General features: G+C 47.8%; 6 protein-coding genes across 6 annotated transcripts; 3 read left to right on the forward strand and 3 right to left on the reverse strand.

The window, feature by feature from the left end:
* Positions 1-483: 483 nt before the first annotated feature.
* On the forward strand, positions 484-3,779 carry N7468_001672 (putative SNF2 family helicase; the record flags this gene model as incomplete). Its single annotated transcript, XM_058470969.1, has 11 exons — positions 484-744; positions 799-819; positions 874-1,040; positions 1,094-1,201; positions 1,254-1,408; positions 1,471-1,570; positions 1,725-1,809; positions 1,914-2,112; positions 2,169-3,091; positions 3,145-3,321; positions 3,378-3,779. The coding sequence occupies 11 exons, from the start codon at positions 484-486 to the stop codon at positions 3,777-3,779; spliced, it is 2,598 nt and encodes an 865-aa protein (XP_058334110.1).
* Positions 3,780-4,270: 491 nt separating this feature from the next.
* On the reverse strand, positions 4,271-5,107 carry N7468_001673 (uncharacterized protein; the record flags this gene model as incomplete). The annotated part of the gene is made up of 3 exons (XM_058470970.1): positions 4,271-4,378; positions 4,445-4,965; positions 5,032-5,107. The coding sequence occupies 3 exons, from the start codon at positions 5,105-5,107 to the stop codon at positions 4,271-4,273; spliced, it is 705 nt and encodes a 234-aa protein (XP_058334111.1).
* Positions 5,108-6,405: 1,298 nt separating this feature from the next.
* Positions 6,406-11,777, forward strand: N7468_001674 (uncharacterized protein; the record flags this gene model as incomplete). Its single annotated transcript, XM_058470971.1, has 7 exons — positions 6,406-6,490; positions 6,547-8,075; positions 8,292-10,103; positions 10,729-10,824; positions 10,985-11,148; positions 11,274-11,341; positions 11,407-11,777. The coding sequence occupies 7 exons, from the start codon at positions 6,406-6,408 to the stop codon at positions 11,775-11,777; spliced, it is 4,125 nt and encodes a 1,374-aa protein (XP_058334112.1).
* A 320-nt stretch (positions 11,778-12,097) lies between these two features.
* Positions 12,098-13,163, reverse strand: N7468_001675 (uncharacterized protein; the record flags this gene model as incomplete). The annotated part of the gene is made up of 2 exons (XM_058470972.1): positions 12,098-12,613; positions 12,636-13,163. 2 exons carry the CDS (start codon positions 13,161-13,163, stop codon positions 12,098-12,100), a joined length of 1,044 nt encoding a protein of 347 aa, XP_058334113.1.
* Positions 13,164-15,106: 1,943 nt separating this feature from the next.
* Positions 15,107-17,531, reverse strand: N7468_001676 (uncharacterized protein; the record flags this gene model as incomplete). The annotated part of the gene is made up of 4 exons (XM_058470973.1): positions 15,107-15,496; positions 15,659-17,148; positions 17,240-17,370; positions 17,437-17,531. The coding sequence occupies 4 exons, from the start codon at positions 17,529-17,531 to the stop codon at positions 15,107-15,109; spliced, it is 2,106 nt and encodes a 701-aa protein (XP_058334114.1).
* A 2,050-nt stretch (positions 17,532-19,581) lies between these two features.
* N7468_001677 (NPA1/URB1 family protein) lies at positions 19,582-23,133 on the forward strand (the record flags this gene model as incomplete). Its single annotated transcript, XM_058470974.1, has 4 exons — positions 19,582-19,729; positions 19,784-21,571; positions 21,623-22,422; positions 22,486-23,133. 4 exons carry the CDS (start codon positions 19,582-19,584, stop codon positions 23,131-23,133), a joined length of 3,384 nt encoding a protein of 1,127 aa, XP_058334115.1.
* Between the last annotated feature and the right edge of the window lie 49 nt (positions 23,134-23,182).

Below are 23,182 nucleotides of genomic sequence, written 5' to 3' on the forward strand. Positions count from 1 at the left end.
GTACAACTCAACTGTCTATTCGCGGTCAAATATCTCTAATAAAATCCTCATGACCTTGAAATACCAATACTGATCGACTAGGCCATGCAGGCCGCTCCGATTCAGGAGATTCTTTGATAGGATGTGATGCAAACGTCTCGTCAGTATCCTCTATTCAACCGCAGCAAAATACGCCGTATCTAATCAACACAGGGAGCTCCATTGTCACCAAACCATTAAACCGAAACTTCTTTCTTCGAATCCCGAGCGTATGAAAACATGCACGGGAAAAGACGAGCAAGTTTCCTCTATTAGAGCCTCCCATGAACTAAGCGAGGAAGGCGGCTCCACAAAAGCAAGCTCTTCTCAAAAGCCTCGAAAGAAACCTACACGCTTATCAGAGGGGTTATCGGCATACTCACAAAATACTGTTTTGGGCATACCTACAGAATCACCTCCAGGGGCACTCAAGTGTCTGCCTCTGGCAAATCGCGGACTTCAAAAATGACTATCCAAGAGTTTGAGCGGCTTCTTCCGAAAAGAATCACCGCTAGTCTCCAGAAGATGGCCAGCTCAAAAGAACTTCCTATTTTCGAGGAAACAAACACTGAGGACCTCATTGATCGACTCGTTGAGTACACCGGCGAAAAAAGGGACGGAGACCAATTACAAAGATCAGTCAACAAGTTCAATCATCCGCCAACGTCTGATGGGCAAAATGGTTGGAAAGTCCATGGTCTGGACATAAGTCTTAAACCTCACCAAGTTCGTCTTTTCCTGTTCTCTCTTTTGGAGATATAAACTAATTCATTTTGCCAGGTGCTGGTTACCGCATGGATGGTAAGCTATTACAACCACTCACCTAGCAATTGAAATAAGTATTGACAGTTGCAGCGAACACGAGAGCGATCTATGACCAATGGTGGAATGCTGTGCGACTCCATGGGACTAGGTAAGACCGTGGACGCCATGGCAAATATCATGGATGATCGAACTTTCCTTCGGAAAAGATCACCCAGGAGTACCCTTATCGTTGCTCCTGCTGGTCTGTTGCATCACTGGTAAGCTCGATGTTTCAGTAGAAGATTTCCATTTGGCTAAAACACTGCTTGAGGTACGATCATCTCACCACGCATTGCGATCCTGAAATTACCGGTGGGGTGCTTCTTTTCAAACCCAGTCACAAGCTTCCGGTGGATGTCGTATCCATGCAAGGCATCGTGTAAGTACTTTTCTCAATATGGAATTACATACACTCCGCTCACAAAATGCAGACTTGCCTCTTATTCGCAAGTACGGAGCTCATACCCATTACCTGCCGTCGCACCAAAAGGTCTTTCGACTGAGGCGATCGAAGTCGCTCGCGGAATACAAAGCAGTAGAATGGGAACTTTACACAAAGTGGAATGGTATCGGATCATTCTTGACGGTGAGTATCTGTGGTCTGGCAACAGTGGCCTGGATGAATACTCATACTCGCACTATATGCAGAGGCTCATGAGATTAAGAATCCGGAATCGAAAACCTCACTCGCAGCTCGCAAATTGATCGGAAAGAAACGATGGATTATCACAGGAACACCCCTCCACAAGTAAGTTGCGCTCCAGTGTTTTTTTCACAGAACAATGGCTCAGATACAACGGTGCATCTTACGCTTGTTATCCCTCCTACCAAATATATACATTAGTCGGGAATTTGAGCATTGGGAATACCTCATCAATCGGCTTACTGACTTGCAGACTCAGCAAAATCGATGAACTATTCCCGTACTTCGAGTTCCTCCGAATTGCAGGTTGCATGACAATGGGGGATTTTGAAAAGAACTATACCGTATGTCTCTCAAACTGGTTTAAACGAAAAACGAGAGTTGCCCCGGGGTTTTCAAGTTTTGATACATTCTTACTGACTGTCCTTGGTTGCTCCTGTCTACCTAGAGTGATGAAAAAGCTTCAGACTCCCTTTTTGAGCTTCTCGCTCTGATTCTTCATCGGAATACCTACGAGACAAAGCTCTTCGGTCACCCAATTGTTAAACTGCCAGGGGTTGATCCCAAGACCGTCTATGTCAACCCGTATGAGCCGGAAGCCCTTCTTTATAAACGGATAGGCTCGAGCTGGATCCAGAAAATAAATAGTGAGTGAATTTCTCAACGCTGGGTCCACAAGGCTTTCTAACACAAGAGGGAATAGCAAAGCAAGCCCGAGAGGAGGCATCTATTCAGTGGGGTTTAATCTTCGCAATGTTCCTGGCGCTACGTATGGCATCCAGTCATATTCTCACACTTTGGCAGAGTTACGAAAAAGAAAACTACATCGATGGAAAGCTGCTGCTCAATACAGGGCTTCTAGATCGATTCCGATGTATTGCCAAGTGCCAAGAGGACCATCAAACAGACTCAGCGCGCATCATCTCGTCTACCTTGACGATGGAAAAGTTCGTAATGGTTCCAACCGCCTCTTTGGAAGATCCTCATAGAATCAGAGCCACCGATTCCGAGAAAGCAGGGAATATCATTCAGGGGTTCCGGAGGAAGATGCTCCAATTACGCAATATGAACGAGTGGACAGAACGCTACGCGAGGGTTCATTGTCCCGTCTGCCGTCACCCACCACACCGTGGTTTCATTACCTCTTGCCATCACTTGTACTGCGAGGAATGCTTTTACGGTCTCACTGTGAACGAGGGTAACGAAATAGCTACGCCAAATTGTCGAGCGTGCAAGACACCTATCGAAGGATATGCTTCTTCTGAGCAGGTAGACAAGGAAATCAGCCTAATTCCTTTAGCTCAAAAGCGCAAGAAGAGTGCCGGGGATCAAGATCAAACCAAAGAAGGCAAACAGAAAGCGGAGAACAGGAAAGAATATCATCCGCTGCCTTTTAGCGTTGGTGAGGATGATACTTCCGACGATTCTCCCTCTTGTGGCGATGAAAAGGACTGGATCAAAGTCCTTGGACCCCAGGTCCCTAGCTCGAAACTTAACAAAGTCTCCGAAATCATCAAATGCTGGATGAAGGATAGAAGCAACAAAATTGTGGTGTTCACTCTTTTCTTGAACACTCTCAAGATACTTGAGCAAATTTGCAAGCGGGAGGGTTGGAATTTCGTCAAGGTATGTTCAGTGGAAGGGATCTTCATTATTGGATACTAAAAGTCATAAATTAGCTTTCCGGAAACGTTTCTCATGCCACTCGCAACAGCAACCTCAAGAATTTCCGCGAGAGCAGCGAAGTAAATATTCTTCTAGCAACTCTTCGGACCGGTGGAACTGGCTTGGATCTCTCATGCGCGAACAAGTGCATTCTTATTGACCTTTGGTGGAACGAAGCCATAGAAGATCAGGTGGGCCGATTTTGTACTTTTCATTCTCTATTTACCAAATAATAACCATTTTATAGGCCCAAAGTCGCTTGATTCGCATTGGCCAGAAGAGAACAGTCGAGACCGTCCGTGTTGTCACTAAAGGTTCTCTCGACGACAGAATGCTTGAGATACAAGAGCGAAAAACCCGAGAAATTGATCAATACATGGGCTCTTCGGCTACGACGGAACGCAGCTTAGTAAAAGAGCTTTTAGAAATATTTGGCGATGTTCGAGACGATGGAAAGAATTTCATTATCATTGAAACCAAGAGTGACAACAAGGATATGACCAGTGCAGAGGAAAGGGAGAAAGCTGGTGAGGCGCCTCAGCACGAAGAAGCGAATTTCTTGAACAACGACGAACAAAGTGAAGATACAGATGTCCCAGGCCATCAGAATAACAAGAACCAGCCAGATATCCTTGAAGCGACTGAATGATTTTAAATGCGGACAGGCTGGGGGGAGAACAATGGACTATCGGGTCAAGAGACAGGTGGTGATAGCTATTTTGATATTTACAGGCAGGTGGATTGCTCTATTTGATTTCGGCTCTCTGGAGAGAGGTTGCACTGCCTGATATTTAGCTAAAAATAAAAATACGCATTTCTTTGGATCTACGAGGAGTCCTCACGGGCAGTAAAATTAGAACTATGCAGATCTTAGCCTGTACTATTTCGCATCCAATACCAGTGTACAGTGCCTACATCATCATGACGATAATTTATTACCTTATACTCGGAAAATGGTTGAGAGGTTGTCTTCATAGGCAGGTAAATGTCTGATTATTAGTACACTAAATTTAAAATTCATTTCATTTGAAGAATCTCTGAGGAATAAGAGAGCTGAAAGCTGATCCTTAGTTTAGGCCATTTTCAAATGGTAGCAGATACCGTATGTGTTCCTCTGTCCGCTGTGGCACCTCCTTCTCCCTACATTCTATCATACTGGCTAGGGAAGCCACGCTCGGCCTGGTCATGCTCGGTCGGATGGTGGACAGCCAGACGACGACTGAGCTCGTCATCTAGGCGACGCAGGTCCTGTAGGTCAATCAAACTATTAATAGGCGAATAAAAAGATAACAAGAGGTGCGCAAAAATACTTACCCCGTGGCTGAAAATAGGAGCTGGCACAGTGTTGCGGACAAGGTTGCCGGCCGAATCCAGAGACCGCTCCGCCAAAGGCTCAACGTAGGGGATTTCGAATACAGTCCATTCGCCTGGCAGGCGGCCTTGGCCTAAGGCCTCCGCCATGTCCTCATTCGAGGACAAGTCAGATCGAGACCCCTCGGAGGGGAGGAGATTCTCCTTATCAGAGTCGGGGTTGCCAAGGCTCTGTGGCGTGGAAGGGCGTCGGGATGGCTGGTCAGGAGGATCTTCATAGATCTCGAAGTCTTGTACAGGTAGGTTGCGTTGATCCCAAACACGGTTGCTGGGGGAGGAGTCATAGCCACTCAAGAAGGGCCTATCCAGTCCTTCACGGTCTTCATACTCTTCATTATCTTCTCCAGAATCCTCGGGGTCGTTTAGCATCCAGGCGAAAGAGGGCAGCAAAGGCTCACGGACAATTTGGGCATCGGAAAAGGCATCAGTGTTAAGACCGATATTCGAGGGTGTGCTATCGTTTGCTGCAGCTCGAAATTCGGTCAGCTTAGGTGCCTTGGGCGTGAGCATGGGAGGACATGGGAACTTACAATGACGGTGCATGTTGTTGACTCGATATCCTTCCTCAGGTGGGGAAGGTGGAAGATCGTGAGATCTCAAACGCATCTGGTGCTCGCGCACAGGATAGGCAGGAGGAAGAGGAGCTCTGTGGAAAGAGATACTGTAGCTGATGGGAAGCGTACTTGTTAGAGTTGGAAGACCAGAAGCACGTCCATCTTGCCTGTTGCGCCGACTACGGCGTCGACGCCCACCCGAAAAAAGCATTTTCGCGGTCTTGCAGAGAAGAGAAAGTTTGGGGAAGAAGTTATTCATTTCGAAACACCATCTCTCATTCTGCCATGGCACTTTAGACGAAAATCAGACATCCAGCACCAGCTCACACATCCAGCACCAGCTCACACATCCAGCACCAGCAGCCACTGAGCTCCATTATCTAAAGCTAGGATGAAGTGATATACCATTTGACGGATATGCTAGCCTTCAGTCTAATCAACACTTCTCTATAGTATCTCAAAGTCTTAATTTGACTCGATTACTTTGTGACGCATCATGGTGTTGCCTCGACAACAAATCGACGGCCTCCTGCCTCATAGTCGTCGTTATCACGCGCGTCGTTTCCACAAGCGTGTGTAATGATATTCGAAGATCTCATAGTCCACATTTTGCATGAAAAGACCATATTTGATGGATTGCATTTGCCATGTTATTTGATAGAATTGCTGAACATGAGAGTAACCGCTGGTAGAAAAGACAGAAAGTTATTCCCAAGCACCATTTCCGGAGTAAAGCACCCCTCAAAAGAGCATCAGCACACAGTAATTCTCGGTTCAAATTTTCATCCCGCAGTCTAGAGGGCGAGTAGACAAGCATCAAGAAACCTGCTTGAGTAGCCATAGCCCTAAATGCCAAGACCTCCGTACCCCATAGATTCGGATACGGGGGAAGTTTATTCGACTTCAGGGCTGCTCGAAATCAGCTTCACCTTTGTTTTCTTTTCATTTTTTTTTTTGAACTTTATTCTGAAATATTCTAGTCCCCTTTTGGTTTAGTCTGTTATAGGGTCTTGAACTGTGTTGTAAGGATAAATTACACTAATACAGTGCTGTAACTTTCCTGAAACACAGATACAATCGTTACCCTGCGATTAACCACAAGGTTCGTCACTTTGATTAGAGCTTTCGTCTTCAGCGGCAACTTCAAGGAAGATGGCGCTACGTTCATCTATTGAACTCCTAAATAGTGTAAATGGAAAGACACATCATCTATCAAGGTGATTATAAGGTAATATGACCAAGGCGGGCGATTCCTTCTGTCTCGAATCAGATCACCTGATAGCGGGGTAGATTGGGGATTGGGAGGTCCAACGTGGATTTGAGCCTCCTTAAAACTCATACGCAACAGCCATGGCAACTACTATTTCCTACGGCGAAAAAAACTCTGGATTTCAGGCAGGGGTTATACATGGGAATGTCGGGAATGTCACTATTGGTAAGTGAAAATAGATGTGACTGCAATCTACGGCTAGTAATAGTGATCGGCTTCAGTACAATCCGAAACGCTGAATCAAGAATGCCTTCGCGACTTACGTGCGACCAATCCTGTCGATGATAAAGAACGTATCGAGAATACCAAGGGCGGACTATTCAAAGACTCATATCGCTGGATTCTAGACAACAAAGAATTCAAACAATGGCAAGATAGCGAGAAAAATCGCCTTCTCTGGATCAGGGGTGATCCTGGTAAAGGCAAGACGATGCTCCTATGTGGTGTCATCGAAGAGTTGACGAGATTGTATGGAGATAATGCGAGCATCTCGTTCTTTTTCTGTCAGGCTACCGACATGCGGATCAACAGCGCTACGTCGGTCCTAAGGGGGTTGATATATTTACTTGTCAAGAATCATTCATCTCTTCTCCACCATGTGCGAGCTCGGTACGACTATGCAGGAAAGACTCTCTTTGAGGATGTCAATGCATGGAATGCACTGTCAACAATCTTCAGGGACATTTTAAACGACCCGACACTGCAGACGACTTATTTGATAATTGATGCTTTAGATGAGTGCACTAATGGGCTCCGTTTCCTTCTAGACTTAATTGTCCAGGAATCGTCAGTCAATCCACAGATAAAGTGGATTGTTTCCAGCCGCAACTGGCCTGAAATCGCTGAGCGGCTTGACATTGCTACCCAGCTAGCTCCGATCTCATTAGAGCTGAACGAGGCGTCTGTGTCTGAAGCAGTGGATCAATTTATTCAGCATAAAGTTGATGAATTGGCAAAAGCGAAAAAGTACAGCGATAAAACTCGCCATAGCGTTCAATCCTATCTATCGTCAAACTCGCAAGGTACTTTCCTCTGGGTAGCCTTGGTGTGTCAGAATCTTGAAAAGATACGAATAAATGTACTCAAGAAGCTAAAATCATTTCCTCCTGGGTTGGAGGCTCTATATGGTCGAATGATTGGCCAGGTTCGCGAATCTGAAGATGCCGAGCTCTGCAAGGAGATACTGGCAATCATGTCAACAGTTTTTCGGCCTATTACACTTCACGAACTGACTTCATTCATTGAACTACTGGACAACGACGACTACGATGATCTTGTTGCCCTTGAAGAGATAATCGCAATCTGTGGATCCTTTTTAACGTTACGGCAACATACTATTGTCTTTGTTCATCAGTCTGCAAAGGAATTTTTACTCAAGGAAGCACTCAGTGAGATACTTCCTAGGGGTATAGAGGCTGAACACGACATGATATTTATACGATCTCTCGACGTTATTTTGAAGACACTTCAACGGGATATCTGGAATATCAAATTACCTGGACTCCACACGAAGGATATCTGCAAGCCTAGCCCAAATCCACTAGCAGCGGTAGAATACTCATGTGTCTACTGGATAGACCATCTTGAAGCTAGCCTGCTTAATGGAGCCTGTGAGCTGGGAGTTGATGACAGAGGTCGCGTGGATACCTTTCTGCAGCAAAAATTCCTCCACTGGCTGGAAGCTCTTAGTATTTTGAGATGTGTTTCGGATGGTATCCAAGTGATGCGAAAGCTCGAGATTTTTATTGAGGTGAGTGGTTAGAATTGAATAGAGATGGTCTTCTCTTCTGACAGGGACACACTTAAACAGAAGAGAAAAGAGTCAGGAATGCTATTGAATCGAGCTCGAGACGCCTCTAGATTTATTCGATATCATAGGACAGCAATTGAAAGCAGCCCTCTGCAAGTATATTGCTCGCCTCTTATCTTTAGCCCAACAAAGAGCTTGACGAGAGTATCATTTCAGAAGGAGGGTCCAGATTGGGTTTTGAATAACCCAGTAGTAGAGGAGAATTGGAGTGCCTGCCTTCAAACTCTCGAGGGCCATAGTTATGAGATCAGGTCGATTGCCTGGTCGCCCGATGGAAGCCGACTTGCATCAGGCTCGGCGGATAAGACAGTCAGAATCTGGGATCCAGCTACAGGCCAGAGTGTGTCCATTCTCGAAGGACATACTGATTGGGTCAACTCTATTGCCTGGTCGCCAGATGGAAGCCGACTTGTATCAGGGTCGGGGGATAAGACAGTCAGGATCTGGGATCCAGCCACAGGCCAGAGTGTGTCCACTCTCAATTGTTATAGCAGGTCGGCCTTCTCTGCGGTCTACTCTATTGCCTGGTCTCCAGATGGAAGCCGACTTGCATCAGGGTCGGGGGATAACATAGTCCAGATCTGGGATCTAGCCACTGGTCAGAGTATGTCTATTCTCGAAGGACATACTAAATGGGTCAACACTATTGCCTGGTCGCCAGATGGAAGCCGACTTGCATCAGGGTCGGGGGATAAGACAGTCAGGATCTGGGATCCAGCCACAGGCCAGAGTGTGTCTACTCTCAATGGTCATAGCAGGTCGGCCTTCTCTGCGGTCTACTCTATTGCCTGGTCTCCAGATGGAAGCCGACTTGCATCAGGGTCAGGGGATAACATAGTCAGGATCTGGGATCCAGCCACTGGTCAGAACATGTCTATTCTCGAAGGACATACTTATTCAGTCTACTCTATTGCCTGGTCGCCAGATGGAAGCCGACTTGTATCAGGGTCAGAGGATAAGACAGTCAGAATCTGGGATCCAGCCACAGGCCAGAGTGTATCCATTCTCGAAGGACATACTGATTGGGTCAACTCTATTTTCTGGTCGCCAGATGGAAGCCGACTTGCATCAGGGTCAGAGGATAAGACAGTCAGAATCTGGGATCCAGCCACAGGCCAGAGCATGTCCACTCTCGAGGGCCATAGTCTTGAGATCAGATCGATTACCTGGTCGCCTGATGGAAGCCGACTTGCATCAGGATCAGAGGATAAGACAGTCAGAATCTGGGATCCAGCCACAGGCCAGAGTGTGTCTATTCTCGAAGGACATAATAATTGGGTCAACACTATTGCCTGGTCGCCAGATGGAAGCCAACTTGCATCAGGGTCGGGGGATAAGATAGTCAGGATCTGGGATCCTGTCACAGGCCAGAGCATGTCTACTCTCGAGGGCCATAGTTATGAGATCAGGTCGATTGCCTGGTCACCCGATAGAAGCCGACTTGCATCAGGATCAGAGGATAAGACAGTCAGAATCTGGAATCCAGCCACAGGCCAGAGTGTGTCCATTCTCGAAGGACATAATAATTGGGTCAACACTATTGCCTGGTCGCCAGATGGAAGCCGTCTTGCATCAGGGTCAGGGGATAAGACAGTCAGGATCTGGGATCCAGCCACAGGCCAGAGTATGTCCATTCTCAAAGGACATACTTATTCGGTCTACTCTATTGCCTGGTCGCCAGATGGAAGCCAACTTGTATCAGGGTCGGAGGATAAGACAGTCAGAATCTGGGATCCAGCCACAGGCCAGAGCGTGTCCGCTCTCGAGGTCCATAGTCGTATGATCACGTCGATTGCCTGGTTGCCTGATGGAAGCCGACTTGCATCAGCGTCGGATGATAATACAGTCAGGATCTGGGATCCAGCCACGAACCAGAGTGTGTCAACTATCCCTATCAACACTATAACTTCTCTTGAATTCGATAAAGCTGATATCAATCGCCTGCACACAAATGTTGGTACATTTGAGGTAAGTCCAATGGGCTCTTTGACGCCCGTGCCTGACTACTTCATCTCACCAATTGAGCAACATCGATATATGCTGAGCGGTGACTCTTCATGGATTACCTATAATAGGCTCAACCTCTTGTGGTTGCCTTCAGAGTATCGCCCAACTCATCCCTCTCTTTCGCCAGACATGCAACGACATTGGCGATTGGCTGCTCATCGGGTCGTGTCATATTCCTCTCACTCTTACAACAAAATCTCATTTCTAGCCGCCTTCGATCAGGGATTCTATAACCTCAGATCAAAATCCTGCTTCTGTTCTCCGTAGTAACGTATCTTGATTTTGTCTTATTGTGTTTCTTCCATATGCACCAGTGAATATTCAACACGCCGGAATACCAAACCCAAGCCCTCTCAGCCCTCGAAGATCAAACCTATATTTTTGCAGTTGAGCTTAGGATTCAAAAAATAGGTTCCGTAGATCCATTCGGTTTGTACACGCCTTGAACGGCCAGTTTTTCAGAAATATAAGTGGCACTCAAGAGCAAATGTCTGTTCACGAAGTTGAAAATATTGATTTGTTTCCTGTGATCACTGATCAACGCCCCGCAGTTTTCAGGTCGCCAAGATAACACTAACTTCCCAAGAACCAGAAGGCCCGACAGTCACGTGCGTTTCCCAATACCCCAGCAACCCCCAAGACTCTTGAGAAAGGTATTTTCATCTGCTTACTGAGCAGAGGGGTGAGCAGGGTGAGCATGGAGAAAGCATTTATCTATGCTGCGTTGACGATGCTCTTTGCCGCCTTTCACCGTCTCTCCAAAAATGGCCCCTCGGCTCCCTCCATCTAAGCTTGAGATGATTCGAGACATGATACATAGCGGATCACTGACTTCGTCACAGATGGCCGAAGCCGCTGAGTGTAGCAAGCGCTCAATCATTCATATTCGCAAGAATCTTCGCCTGTTCGGAAATGTCAGAGCTCCCCCAACCCGTGTCGGCCGGCGGCGTAGCACCACGCCCCCGATGATCCAGACATTGTGTGACCATCTTCTCGAGAAGCCCGGGTTATATAGATGAGATGGTACTCTTTCTATGGGACGAGTTCCATGTTTGGGTGACAAGCTCAAGTATCAAACGGGCTCTTGCTTCGGTCGGCTGGTCGAAAAAAGTAGCTTGACATAGAGTAAAGAAGCAAAACGCCGATTTGCGAGATTTCTACCTACACAATTTATCGGACTTTAAATCCTATCATCTGGTGTACGTGGATGAGTCTGGATGCGATAAACGAATCGGGTTCAGACGCACTGGCTGGTCTCTATTAGGCCTGACGCTATTGCAGATATCTAAATTCCACCGTGACCAGCGATACCAGATCCTGTTTGTATACGCACAGGACGGCATTGTCCTCTCTTGTGTTTTCCAAGGCTCTACTAATGCGGCCCTGTTCGAAGACTTTATTGAGCAGCTTCTAAAGTATTGTGGAAGGTGGCCTGAACCAAAATCGGTCGTCGTCATGGACAATGCATCATTCTACCATTCTGACCGCATCAAAGGGATGTGTGTCACTGCTGGAGTAAAGTTAATGTATTTGCCGTCTTATTCGCCAGATTTGAATCCTATTGAGGAGTTCTTCTCCGAGCTGAAGGTATTTATCAGGTGCTTCTGGCGGAAATATAAACAGAGCCCGGAGTAAGGATTCCAAGTATTCCTTGAGAGATATATCGAAGCTATAGGGTCTCGAGAACTTAGTACGATTGGTTATTTCCGCCATGCTGGCGTGGTCATCGAAACGTACTGACTTACCTTTATCACGGTAATAATATAATACTTGACGCGTTTTGTAATGAGAGGGCGTGTTATATGAGTCTGGGAAATGATATATTTTGGTATAGCATTGAATCATAACAAATCAGCTAGAAGCACACAATGAAATATAAAACGACGTCTAAGTCTATAGCAATAGCAAACCGCCACGCACTATAAATCTGCCCGTTAAATCCCTATATTCCCTGCCTATTTTACGATGTCACCTACAAATCGGCGTGCAATACCTACCACAACTCCGTTCTTGACAAAGAAATTCGGATCCCGATTCTCATGGATCTGTTCAAGGTCAAGGCCGTTAGCGAGCGTGACATCACACGCTAGCTGAAATTGAGCTTTTAAGGTTTCGTCGATGACGTTCGTTTCTTGCCAGGCGTTGTATTCCCTTACAGCCACGTCGCGTGGTCTATCGATTGTGGGCAATATTCCTTGCTGGTTTTGCTCAGAAGACAATACAGATGCTGCGGTAGAATTGACGGCTGGAAGAGAAGGTTGTGCTCCCATGAAGCTGATGTTGATAGATGGACAGCTTCTAAAGGCGAGCGACTTGTTGCTCTTGGACTGTAAATGTTCCAGTCTTTGTTGCTCCTCCATGTATAGTTCTTCACGAATAGTTTCAGGGACATCATCTTGGCACTCCAAGACGCCACCCCCTTCAACATACGCAATTAGGCGTTTCGAATGATGCGTTCTCAATTGGTAGTGCTTCTTACCACGAGGATCTTACCAGCAAATGTGGCCCCAGGTGACAAGATGGAGAAGGACAACGTATCAAGCCGTAGACAGCCCGCCAGATTGACTGTTGTCCAGAGACATGCTCCTCTGCATCAAGTTGTGCCTCCCGCTCGTTAAGCATCTTGTTCGTTACAGACGACTTCCCTCGCTTGTCGCCCCTACCTGCCACGTTTCCGGAAAGGAGATTGTCTTCTATATAATTAAAGATGATCGTGACCCTTAATTCCTTGCCTCGAGTGTAAAGTTTCCCCCACGCGAGGAATTGTTTCTCCACCGCTGTCCAATCAATATCATAGGATTGGAACCATACTTTTACGTTCTTGTGCTTGCGATCGTCGACCGCTATAACCACAGAAGTGCCATCCGACCGGACCCTTCGGCTATGTGGAACTCTCTCCTGAAGCACTTTCTCCAAATTACCTTTCAGCACTGAAGACCAATAAGCGCTTGGGATCAGAGTCACGCTCTTTACCGTGTCCTCCCACCTAAACCGGTTGTTCACCTTGACTTTCCACTCCATTATATATCGGATGAATTCTGGCGGGAAGTCTTCTTCCGGTCGACTTGCTTCCCACTCACAGGGTTGAAGAAGTCTAGGTATTTCTTGCGGGGGAAGCTTGGGGCTACAGGGCCGTCTTGGGGGTGGTAATCCGGTGAAGGGCTGAATGTATAACATGAGGGTGGAGTATCTTTGTAGTATCCTGGGGTAGGGGCGTATTGCGAATCCTGGTCCGAGAGATCAGATGCCTGAGCTTGAGAATTATCAGGGTAGTTGATCATTGTGAACGTTTTCTGGTCAATTCAACGTTAGCATGTTTAGGTTCCCAGGTTCAACAGGCGGGTAGAATCATTGAGGGCTGAAAATTTAGATAATAGATGTGTTATTTAAAAATGCCCCACCAGTTTTCTTTGCTTATTATTTAGGCAGTATACTTTCTTTCGCTCCTTTGCCTGATTCTTTTCGAGACGAGAAGGAGTGAAGGTGGGAATGCAAACTGTAGAAGTGGCCAGACAAACGCCTGGATTTGTTTGATTTGTTTGCAAGGATTTAAGGCCTATACGAAGAAATACAATGACTATTTTCATCCGTTTATTTACACCTGTACTCAAATACCGCTAAATACCGGTCATGGGTAGTCTTAACTGTATTAGGTATAATGTTATGCAAGATAAAGTTCTAGAACGAAAAGAAGAGAATAACGACATGAAGCTGATTTCGAGCGGGTCTGTAAAGCGCATTGGTTGTTTGATTGAAAACATCATGCATCATTCGTAATAAAGACCATTGAAGACATAATTTTTCCAAGATCTGAGCATACACGCTTGGATTGTCTGAGAGCCTAAGGCTTTCATAGGCTCGGGGGGAGCCCGGTATGGGGCTCTCCCCTACTGCGCCGCCATCGTCAAGGTTGATCACTCTGCCATCGCGAAGCATTCAGGCCGCTTCCCTAGCTCTGAAACCCCTCTGATGCTTCTTTCTGAGCTTTAGTTTGAGTCGGAAGATCTTACCCTGCTGTGCTTGAAAAGTGCTGAGCAATATCTAGAAAAATTGAGCAAGTCTTGTTCAACAAGGAGATTTACCCTATTCGTTCTTAAATACATATCTTACTTGATCGTTATGAAATAGAGGCCAGATATCAGTAGATGCTCTTTCTGAAGTGACACTATCATATGTGTTTCTTCGACTGTCATGGCTCGCTTACCGACGCAGAATCTTCAATCTGCTCCGTGTGGTAGAACATATATAACTGAACAGACACGCGAGATCAAATTAGCTACAACTATTCTATCTCGGATTCTAAAAGGCTTACAGGTTTATGAGTTTGAACTAATTGGAAATTCTAGGGTCCAGCACCAGGGACAGTTGGATTTATCATGCTAAGATCTCTTAACTATTGGGTGTAAACTCATCAAACAGTGATCGGCGACTTTCCCGGCAAGCGGTACGTGCTAATTCTAATACTGCTATTAAAGATCCATCATTTTATATTTTCTTTCCTCATATGGGTCCGACCATGTCCAATGGCAAACTCGAAAGCTCCCAGCAAGTACAAGTACCCGCCCCAAGAATAGTGACACCGACTAGTAGAACAGAAAGGATTTTGGATTTGAGGTCCCGATCGGTAGTAAATAGCAATACTCAGGACAGCTCAGGGAGATGGAGATCTAGCGTGAACTCAAGGGGTCATTATTGAATCGGAGATGCAGTGTCAGCGAGTTGAACCCATTCAATTAGAGGAAAATAGGAAAAGAGATTCAAGTACGAAGGATACTAGGACCGGTGTTTGATAATGACTAGAGTGATACATTTCGTGGAGCAGAGCTACGATAGATCAAAGTAGGCCTTGCAATTCATATTCCTAATCATTATTTCCCAGGTATCCAGCCACAGCTTGCGATTGAGTACAAAGTAGATAACGAAGCAGATAGAATGCAGACGATATCGAATGCGCCGGGTCGTATCTACCGAAACTGGCCAGGGGGGACCATACCGCCCCGAATGTCACCGCCGCTAGATTGGCCAAACATCTCAAGGAGATGACGCGACGAAGGCGGAGGGCCTTGAGGACCGGGGTTGCCGGGTCCCAAAGGACCTTGACCGAGGCCCAGCATTTCCGGGTTGGGAGGCCCCATGGGAGGGAACCCAGGTGGAGGAGGTCCTCCCATGTACCCCGGCGGAAGCATCATCCCAGGGGGCGGGCCACGAGGGAAAGCCTGGCGGTCATTCATCGGAGGGGCGTTGCCGGGCATTGGCATCATGCCTGGAGGGAAATTGGGCGCTCCCAGACCACGGGTAGCTGAGTGGATGCCCGGTGGAGGGCCCATAGGACTGGGGACATTGCCTTGCTGAGGCTGCCCGTTCCATCCAGGGAGGGGGGAGGCATATGCTCAAGACCGGGAGGCCGCTGAAGCATAGGTGGTTGAGGTGGACGAGAGCCACCAGGGGTGATGGGACCCTGTGCACCTTGAGGGAAAGGAGCGTCGTCAAAGTAACCCATAGGGGGGGGCATTTACTGGGCGTCGGCGGAGTTGATCACTATCCGGGCGCTGCATGTTGGCAATGGCAGGGTCATCTAGAAAATTAGGTGTCTTCTGCGCACCGAGGCCGGGAGGAGGGCGAGTCATCATTTCTGGCACCAGGCCAGGTGGAGGAGCGGGAACAGAGCCTACCCCAGCAGCTTGTTGGGGAGTTCCAGCAGGTGTGATGCGGGCTTGTTGCATGAGACGAAGGAGATGTTCTCTTTCGTGGCCTTGAGGACTTTCATGACCAGGGCTGGCATACTCCTGGCGTTGAATGCCTGGAGACGATACATTGGTTGCAACTCGAGGCTGCTCTTGTATGGATGGAGGTCGTGACTGACGGTAAGAGTCAACTTGGTTAGGCGTCGCGTTGGAGGATCGACCACCAGCTCCGCCTCCGAGCATTTTCAGAATGCGTTGGAATCCTTCCTGATCCGCATCTTGCGAGCTTACAGGTGCAAGTCCAGGTGGAGGCTTAGGCATTGGCAGCAGCTCTGGCGGGGGTGCTCGAGTAGGGCTATCAGGGGGAGGGCTGAAAAGACCAGCAAAGCGCGAGGACTTGCCCAGTTTGCTACCGGGGGCTTCTCGCTTTGAGTTTGAATCGGCAGAAGTGGGGGTACTGACTTCATGGGAAGCCTGGGATTTGGTATCTCCGAGAATGCCGAAGAACCGTTCCATCGAAGTATCAGACATGAATGGGGTGGCGCCCTGGCTGAAAATCTCTCCATCAGTACGGCGAGTCTCCGGCTTCGGTGGGGCGATTTGAGGCTCGACGGGCACCTCGTTCTTCTCCTCATGAGTGGTGGTCTGCTGAGATGAACCAGCTCCAGCCTTCATCCGCTCCTTCCAACGCTCGAAATCCTCTTGGGTGTGTGCGCGGCGCGGCTCATCACGTTCATGACTATCAAGCCACTCTGGCTCTTGATCGAACTTAGCCCCACGGCTCCATTCGCGATCGTTGCCTTGTTTTTCGCGACGCCATTCACGGGTACGCAATGGCGGCTTGTCGTCATCACCTGCATCGGCAGCATCATGGCTATTCTCGTCACGGAACCAGCTGCCTTCAAATTTGGAGCGTCCAGGTGGGCCATCCTTCTTAGCGGCGAAGCGATTTTCTTTCTCTCGGACTCCCCGCTCACTATTTGAGTCACGAGGGCCGTCTCGAGTATCCCAGCGGTCGAACTCGGCGGTGCGTCGGGGCTTTCGCTCTTGTTCTTCAGGGCCAAAAGTGCGGCGGGGGCGTCCAGCCGTCCAATCTTCTCTATCTCCGCGCCGATTGTTCAACGGAGGCTTTCCATCTCGCCGTTCAAGGTCCCGCTCTGGCGTATCTTTGTCACGAAAGAATCGGTCTTTGAAATTGAACCGTTCGTTCTTCTCGTCGGAGTCGCCTGGCCGCGGGGGACGGTCTGTCAGGTCAGATGAGCCTTTGCCACCAATTCGTGAGGATGCGAATGCAGTCTTAGGAGGTCCAAGGATTATGTCTTCTATATATATTTCATGCTAGATTAGCTTTCGGGTCAAGTGGTGGGGCAAGATATTGCAGGGGGAGTTGAAGCGATGAGGTAACTAACGCACCTGAAGTAGAGCCTCGAGGGATGTGGCGAGCTTCAAAAAGACTTGGTCGTCGGTGTGTCGTGGTTTCGGAGGGATTGTTAGGATCGCGAGCATTGGATTGTTTACGTTGCGTGGTTGGGTCAGGTTGAGGCCTAGATGAGTTGGGTGAGTCTGCGGCTGAACAGTGAGAGCTGCCGGGGATTGTGGGGGAAACATACATCCATTCCTCGATGGGTGGAAGGCCAGCAGGCTTCGCGACTAGAGGCGATGAGCGCAAGAAGAGCAACTCATCGATCTCGTACCGTCGCGCCATGACGGCCGTGTCTGTGCGATCGATATCCTCAGCAATTATCACACGCTCATTGGGTGATGAAGCTTCTGAGGGTATTGGTATGGCGCTGAGAATTTAATGACGAGGAAGCGAATAGCACAACGGAATATTTCGTTGGAAAGGAGGTTTGCGGGGATGAAGGGTCAGAGGAGAGGTAGAGGAGAGAGCAAGCCACTTTGTGGCGAGAACCAAGGCGGAGTCGGTTCGGTCAAAAATCGATGATCCACCTTATGCGACAGTGCGATCCCAGAAGGTTCAAAGCAACCTGAAGAGGCGCGGAGGACAAATCTTAATCTTTTCCGTGGTCAGGGGCTCACGATGAGCTGAGGAGAGAGTTGAACCAGGGTGAGATACAGTTGTGCAAGAGTGAAGTGGAGAATGAGGGGGAAGGAGTTGTAAGGTATGGGACGTCCGCAAAGGGAGACAAGATTTTATTTGAGCCTTTCACTACCAGCTCCTGTTATCGAAAGCACGTATCCTTCTGCCCCTTTCCCATCGGGGAGATGGCCTTCTTATCTTCTTATCTTCTTATTTGCTTTTTCTTTTCGAAAATACACTCTCCAGGAATTGCTCGTTGGGCTACGTATACGTTAGTCAACGAAGCGACCTACTTGCTCCCACTGCTTGCTACCCAATTAATAGCAACCGGCCAGTAACAACAGCTCTGCCATTGGCATAGTTTCAGGCTCTTTCCTAGACTTGGTGACCACAAGCAGGTAGTGATTGACCCTCCAGGCAACAACAGGCAGCGGTACTGGTGCCCTGCCAAACAAGTAACCACACTAGAATGGCTATGAAACGAAGAAAACGGCGAAGACGATCTATGCAGTGATAAAGATAGCCATGTTCGTATTCGATGCCATATTACGTGTCCTATCACGAATGTATATTTTCTGGAATTCGCTTGTCAATAGCGAAGCCACAATAAATTGACCCTTCGCCGATGCATCCTTTCGATCTTCCAATAGTTGCACCTACTCCTATATGCTGCTTCAGATGATATTATCATAATAAAATTTGAATGGGAGATCGGAAGCCGTCAAACAGGCTGCTAGTTTCTCCGCTCCATATCCTTCTCTATCTCTATCTGAACTGTATCTTCGTCTGAAATCTCTGAAGATCAGTGCTGCGAGTGATTGCTTCTCGATGCCGTTAAGAAAGCAAGATTCTGGATTCAGCACCATTCACACATGTCTGCAGGCTTATGTCAGGCTTGAATGCAGCTTTGATTGTGGTTGGAGCGCTGACCCTGGCAGCTGAGTTCCTTTTCGAGTCATTTGAAGTTATCTTGTCTGTCTTTCTGGCCAGCATTGACGTTTTTGGAAGAGGACAATATGATCAAGCCGATAATATTCCTGAGTGACCCTAGAAGCATTCCTAGATAAAGCAGTGCTAGCCATTCCCAAGGGGAATTGCTTGAACTTGATAACACCATATCATCAAGCAAGGTATGCCACATCATGTAACCAGCAAAGAAACAGGCCTGGAGAAAGATACTTAGTCCACTAATTCCAACAAGGACAACAACGTCGCTTGATTAGACCCTGTAACTGCTTAAGGGGAAAGACCATTCTTCCCCAGGTCACGAAGCTTCTCATCATTCACACGACACTCACATCGTTCGCGGTGCGACGACTTGCTGAGGCGAGAGCTGCGCAGCTCACCGCAAGCAGTCCACTAGAAGCTCTGGTACTGTTACGAATATGAACAGACACTCGAATATATAATGAAGGTTGGAGTTGAAGTGCGCGAGGCACATATTGCTACTAGTGATAATGATACTTAAATCTCAGTTCCAATTCAGATAAGTTACGTTATTGAATCACCTACTTAGATACTAGATGAGATCTCCAGCATCACATGAATAAAGCATAACTGAAAAGCTTGTAGAATCGAAGATTCTGCGGCCCCGCGGATTATAGTTGAAGGGGCGGGCGGAGCTGCACCAACCAATCAGCGCCCGCTAAATTTCGATGGCATCGGAACTTCAATTTCGATCACCGGAAAAAAAATAACATCCTTCACTGCAATCATGGCACACGTCACTGAGCATCCGTTCAGGACCAAGAGGAGAAAGCTGGACGAGGATTCGAATGTCCAGAATGATTCCCTCTTTACATCGCCTGCTCAGTTGCGCGAATTGCTGACTTTTCAACAAAATGGCCCGGCGGCTAACAAAGGTGTGTCCACCTAGAGCGGCCTGCCCAGTACATGGACTAATCCTCAAATCAAAGCTATCATCCATTTCAAGCAATTCCTGCTTTCTATCAGCAAAGCAGAAAAAGAGGCCGACAAGGCCCAGAGACTGCATATTTTGAAGGGCTACTGCGACAAGCAAATCACTCCCGCGAAGGAAGAGGGTGGAGATGCTGTCTGCTTTCCTGATCTGATCCAAACATGGAGCTTTGGTGAAAGCAGTAATCAAGACACTCTTTTGACCAGCGTTCCATCTGTGCTGGCCATTTTTCTGAGGACCATATCTCACGAGCTAGAATTTCGTGACTTTGGCCTGGCGCTGTGCAAGCATCTTCTCCAGAAGGATCAGCTCCGGCTTTTCAACCGTGGCCTGACTGCCTTGAAAGCCAAGGAACACTTAATTTCACCATGCCTCCGTTTACTCACAGAGATCGTCACCTTTGATGGAGGCGCAGTCGCACGACAAGTCTACCAACGCCGCCATATCACGTTCAAGCGCCTGGAAGTGTTCCTGTTCCTTAGCAAAGCACAGCTTGAAGCTCGCGAAGATGACTCGCAAAAGTCCACTCTCAGGAGGAATGCCCAGAACTATTTGCTCGCTAATATGAGGGTGCAGAGCACGCTGGAGAAAAGCGATATCCTTGAGCAGCCTAAACTTATGAGAGCATTTCTCGACAATATTCGGAAGGACCCTCGGGATATGGTGATGGAAATAATCAAAGCCATTGAAAGAGACATCGTGCAGGATAACTCCTTGCCTCGCAAGTCCAAGAGCAAGTTCTTCAACCGAGGGAACATGGAGAGGCTAGTCACTCTCTACGGTTATGACAAAGAATCCGATGAGCCAAATTCGGATAATATAGTGATCGCGAACGAGATCCATCGTGTTTTGATGAATGTTTGCAAGACACCTGGCTTGGGCGTTCTTCTCCCGGAATCGGGCTGGTATCCAGCGGGAAGCGATCCTGAAAACTTGCCCGCCGAGGATGACAGTTGCATTGAACTGGGTCTCGATTCACCCATTTACGTCGACAAGTTCCAAAAGTCCATTCCTGTCCGGAATAATACCCTTTCACATCTCGCCCAATGTCTTCGTCCTGATATGGACAGTCTCCAGATTGAGCTACTCGTGACAATTTTCAGAGCGGCGCCGGAGTTGGTCGCCGACTTTTTTACTAAGAAAGTCATGTTTGAGGCTGACCCTAAGGTCACACCTTCCTGGATGGCAGAGTCCGCTCTTCTTTTCTCGGTCGTGCAATTGCCTGTTCCGACGAATTGTGGTTTCAGAGATAAGGAGCCCCTGCTCCCTCCACCAGTTTCGGTGGCCATTGAAAATATTCTTCCCCGCCCACTCACCTTGAAGACTACCACCCGTTGTCTCAACATGAACACAGAAATAGTAACTCTGTTCGCTGTGCGAATTTTGACCCAGGCTTTCAATAAACTACGGGCTGTCCTAAAGATCCTCAGAGCCGATCATGGCCGGGCCCAACTCTTTTGGAACCAAGCCTCTTCGAAGCTGTTAGCCGAATTTTCGCGGCGATGTCCCTCGGTGAAAGACGTTGTACTCCTTTTCCGAAGAACACCTAAAGAGGATCTGCAACAGCAAGAAGCTGTTGCTGAGATTTTGACCTGCTATTACGAAATCATGCCTGATCTTGCGCTCGAGGAAAATTTTGATGTGTCGCTAGTTCTGGTAGATGTCTTAAAGCGACTAGAGGATGAAGATCTTAGTGCTGATGATTCTGAGCTGCTTTTGAACCAGCTGCAGAGTGTTCTCCGGATTGCACAGCAGTCAGCGTCACTTCGCTGGTGGCAGAAACCTGGTAAGTTTATTACTACCCCCGCGCATGCAAACATGTACTGATTGCCACAAGCTTCTATGCAATATTCCCCATTTACATCTATTTTAAGGGTGTTGATCAACACTTCAGATAGAGACTCTTCACGAAGAATTTCTGTATTGTTGAGAACTATTCTCGGGGAGAACTCTATTCTCCAAAATCCTCCTAAGGCCTTTAACGCGCTTCTATCCAGCATGGAAGACTCGGGAAGTGACCTGCACAGTCAATTGATTTTCTTTGACAACTGTGTTTCCAGAGTTGCGAAGAAGCCTGTTCACTATTTGGATCTGGTAGGATCTTTAGCTGACTCTCAAGAGGCCACCGCGACTGTCAGTCCTCTGGTGTCTGCTATTGTTGAGCAATGGCCTTTTGTTGTCAAGGCTGAGAACCAGGAAACACAAATAGCCGTTTCTACATGGATTGCAAAGCTCTTAGGACAGCTGAGAGCAGTTGGTGAGGATAAGAAATCGCTCAAAGCAGCTCGAGATTTATTAGTCGAGGCCACTGAAACCAAGAAGGCACGGTCCGCTTTCAAAAAATGCTTCAAGGATGTCGAAGGTGAAGAGGCTGACGACAAAATGGACATCGATTCTGATGCTCATCAGACCAAGAAAGCCGAAAACTCCACATCTGTGGACCTGGACGAAATCTTTGGTTTCATGCCCTCGGAAGGCACTTCCCATAATGCCCTCCACAAGTGGGAGAGGGACGAAATTGAAGAAGCAGTCGAGCAGGGCCGTATCGCAGAATTGATGCTATGTCTTTCGTCTGAGCATGAGGAAGTCCGACGCCAAGCCTTCAGCAACATTGTGCGCTTCATGGCCAAGCTCAAGGTAAAGATCATTATCGTCCCAATACAGCGACATAGCGACATAGTCAATCCTAACTGATCCCAGGACTCCTCTTATAGCGACTGGCGTTCTGTGTATATTCTCACCGGAGAACTACTGGAGACGGTCAACAGCATCGGCTTAGAAGAGCCCGTCCCATGGATAGTCACCGAATGTGCCTCAAACTGCCTCTCCGTCCTCATCAATCCGCTGCACAAAGTGTACGGAAAAGTCAACAAATTCCTCCAGAAAGCTCCATCCTGGGAATTGGAGAAATTGCCATCTTACTGGATCGATAAGATCTTCCTTCAGGAGCCCGAACTGGATGACGGCTACTTCGACGAGATCGACTGGCTGTTGAATCTCTTCGTAAAGAGCCTCCGCAGCAAAGCAGACATGGAAATCTTCCGACGCGCAAACGTGTTCGAGCGAATCCTCGCGCTTTACCAATCACCTAGCCTCAATGACGCCGCCCGCCGCAAAATCTTGCACATCGTCTACCGTGCTGCTCAGGTGGGTGGTAGCACTACGCTCATCACTCGTGCGGCAATCATCAGCTGGATCCAGATCCAAGCTGCCGAGTCTGAGGGCAAACAAACAGCACTGCTTCTTGCTCTTGCACGGACGCTCTATGAGACCGCTGATCAAGAGCGGGTGGATGCGTGGAGCGGCGGAACTGTAGAGCGGGTTTTGGAAGAGCTTGCGCGGGCCTAGATCATTTCATGTATCATATTGTCTTCTCTATACAAGGGCCTCTGGTTAT

Source organism: Penicillium chermesinum, assembly GCF_028974085.1.
Source record: "Penicillium chermesinum strain IBT 19713 chromosome Unknown utg000002l:1.0-5270490.0:1.0-5274688.0, whole genome shotgun sequence".
In the NCBI taxonomy this organism is placed as follows: domain Eukaryota; kingdom Fungi; phylum Ascomycota; class Eurotiomycetes; order Eurotiales; family Aspergillaceae; genus Penicillium; species Penicillium chermesinum.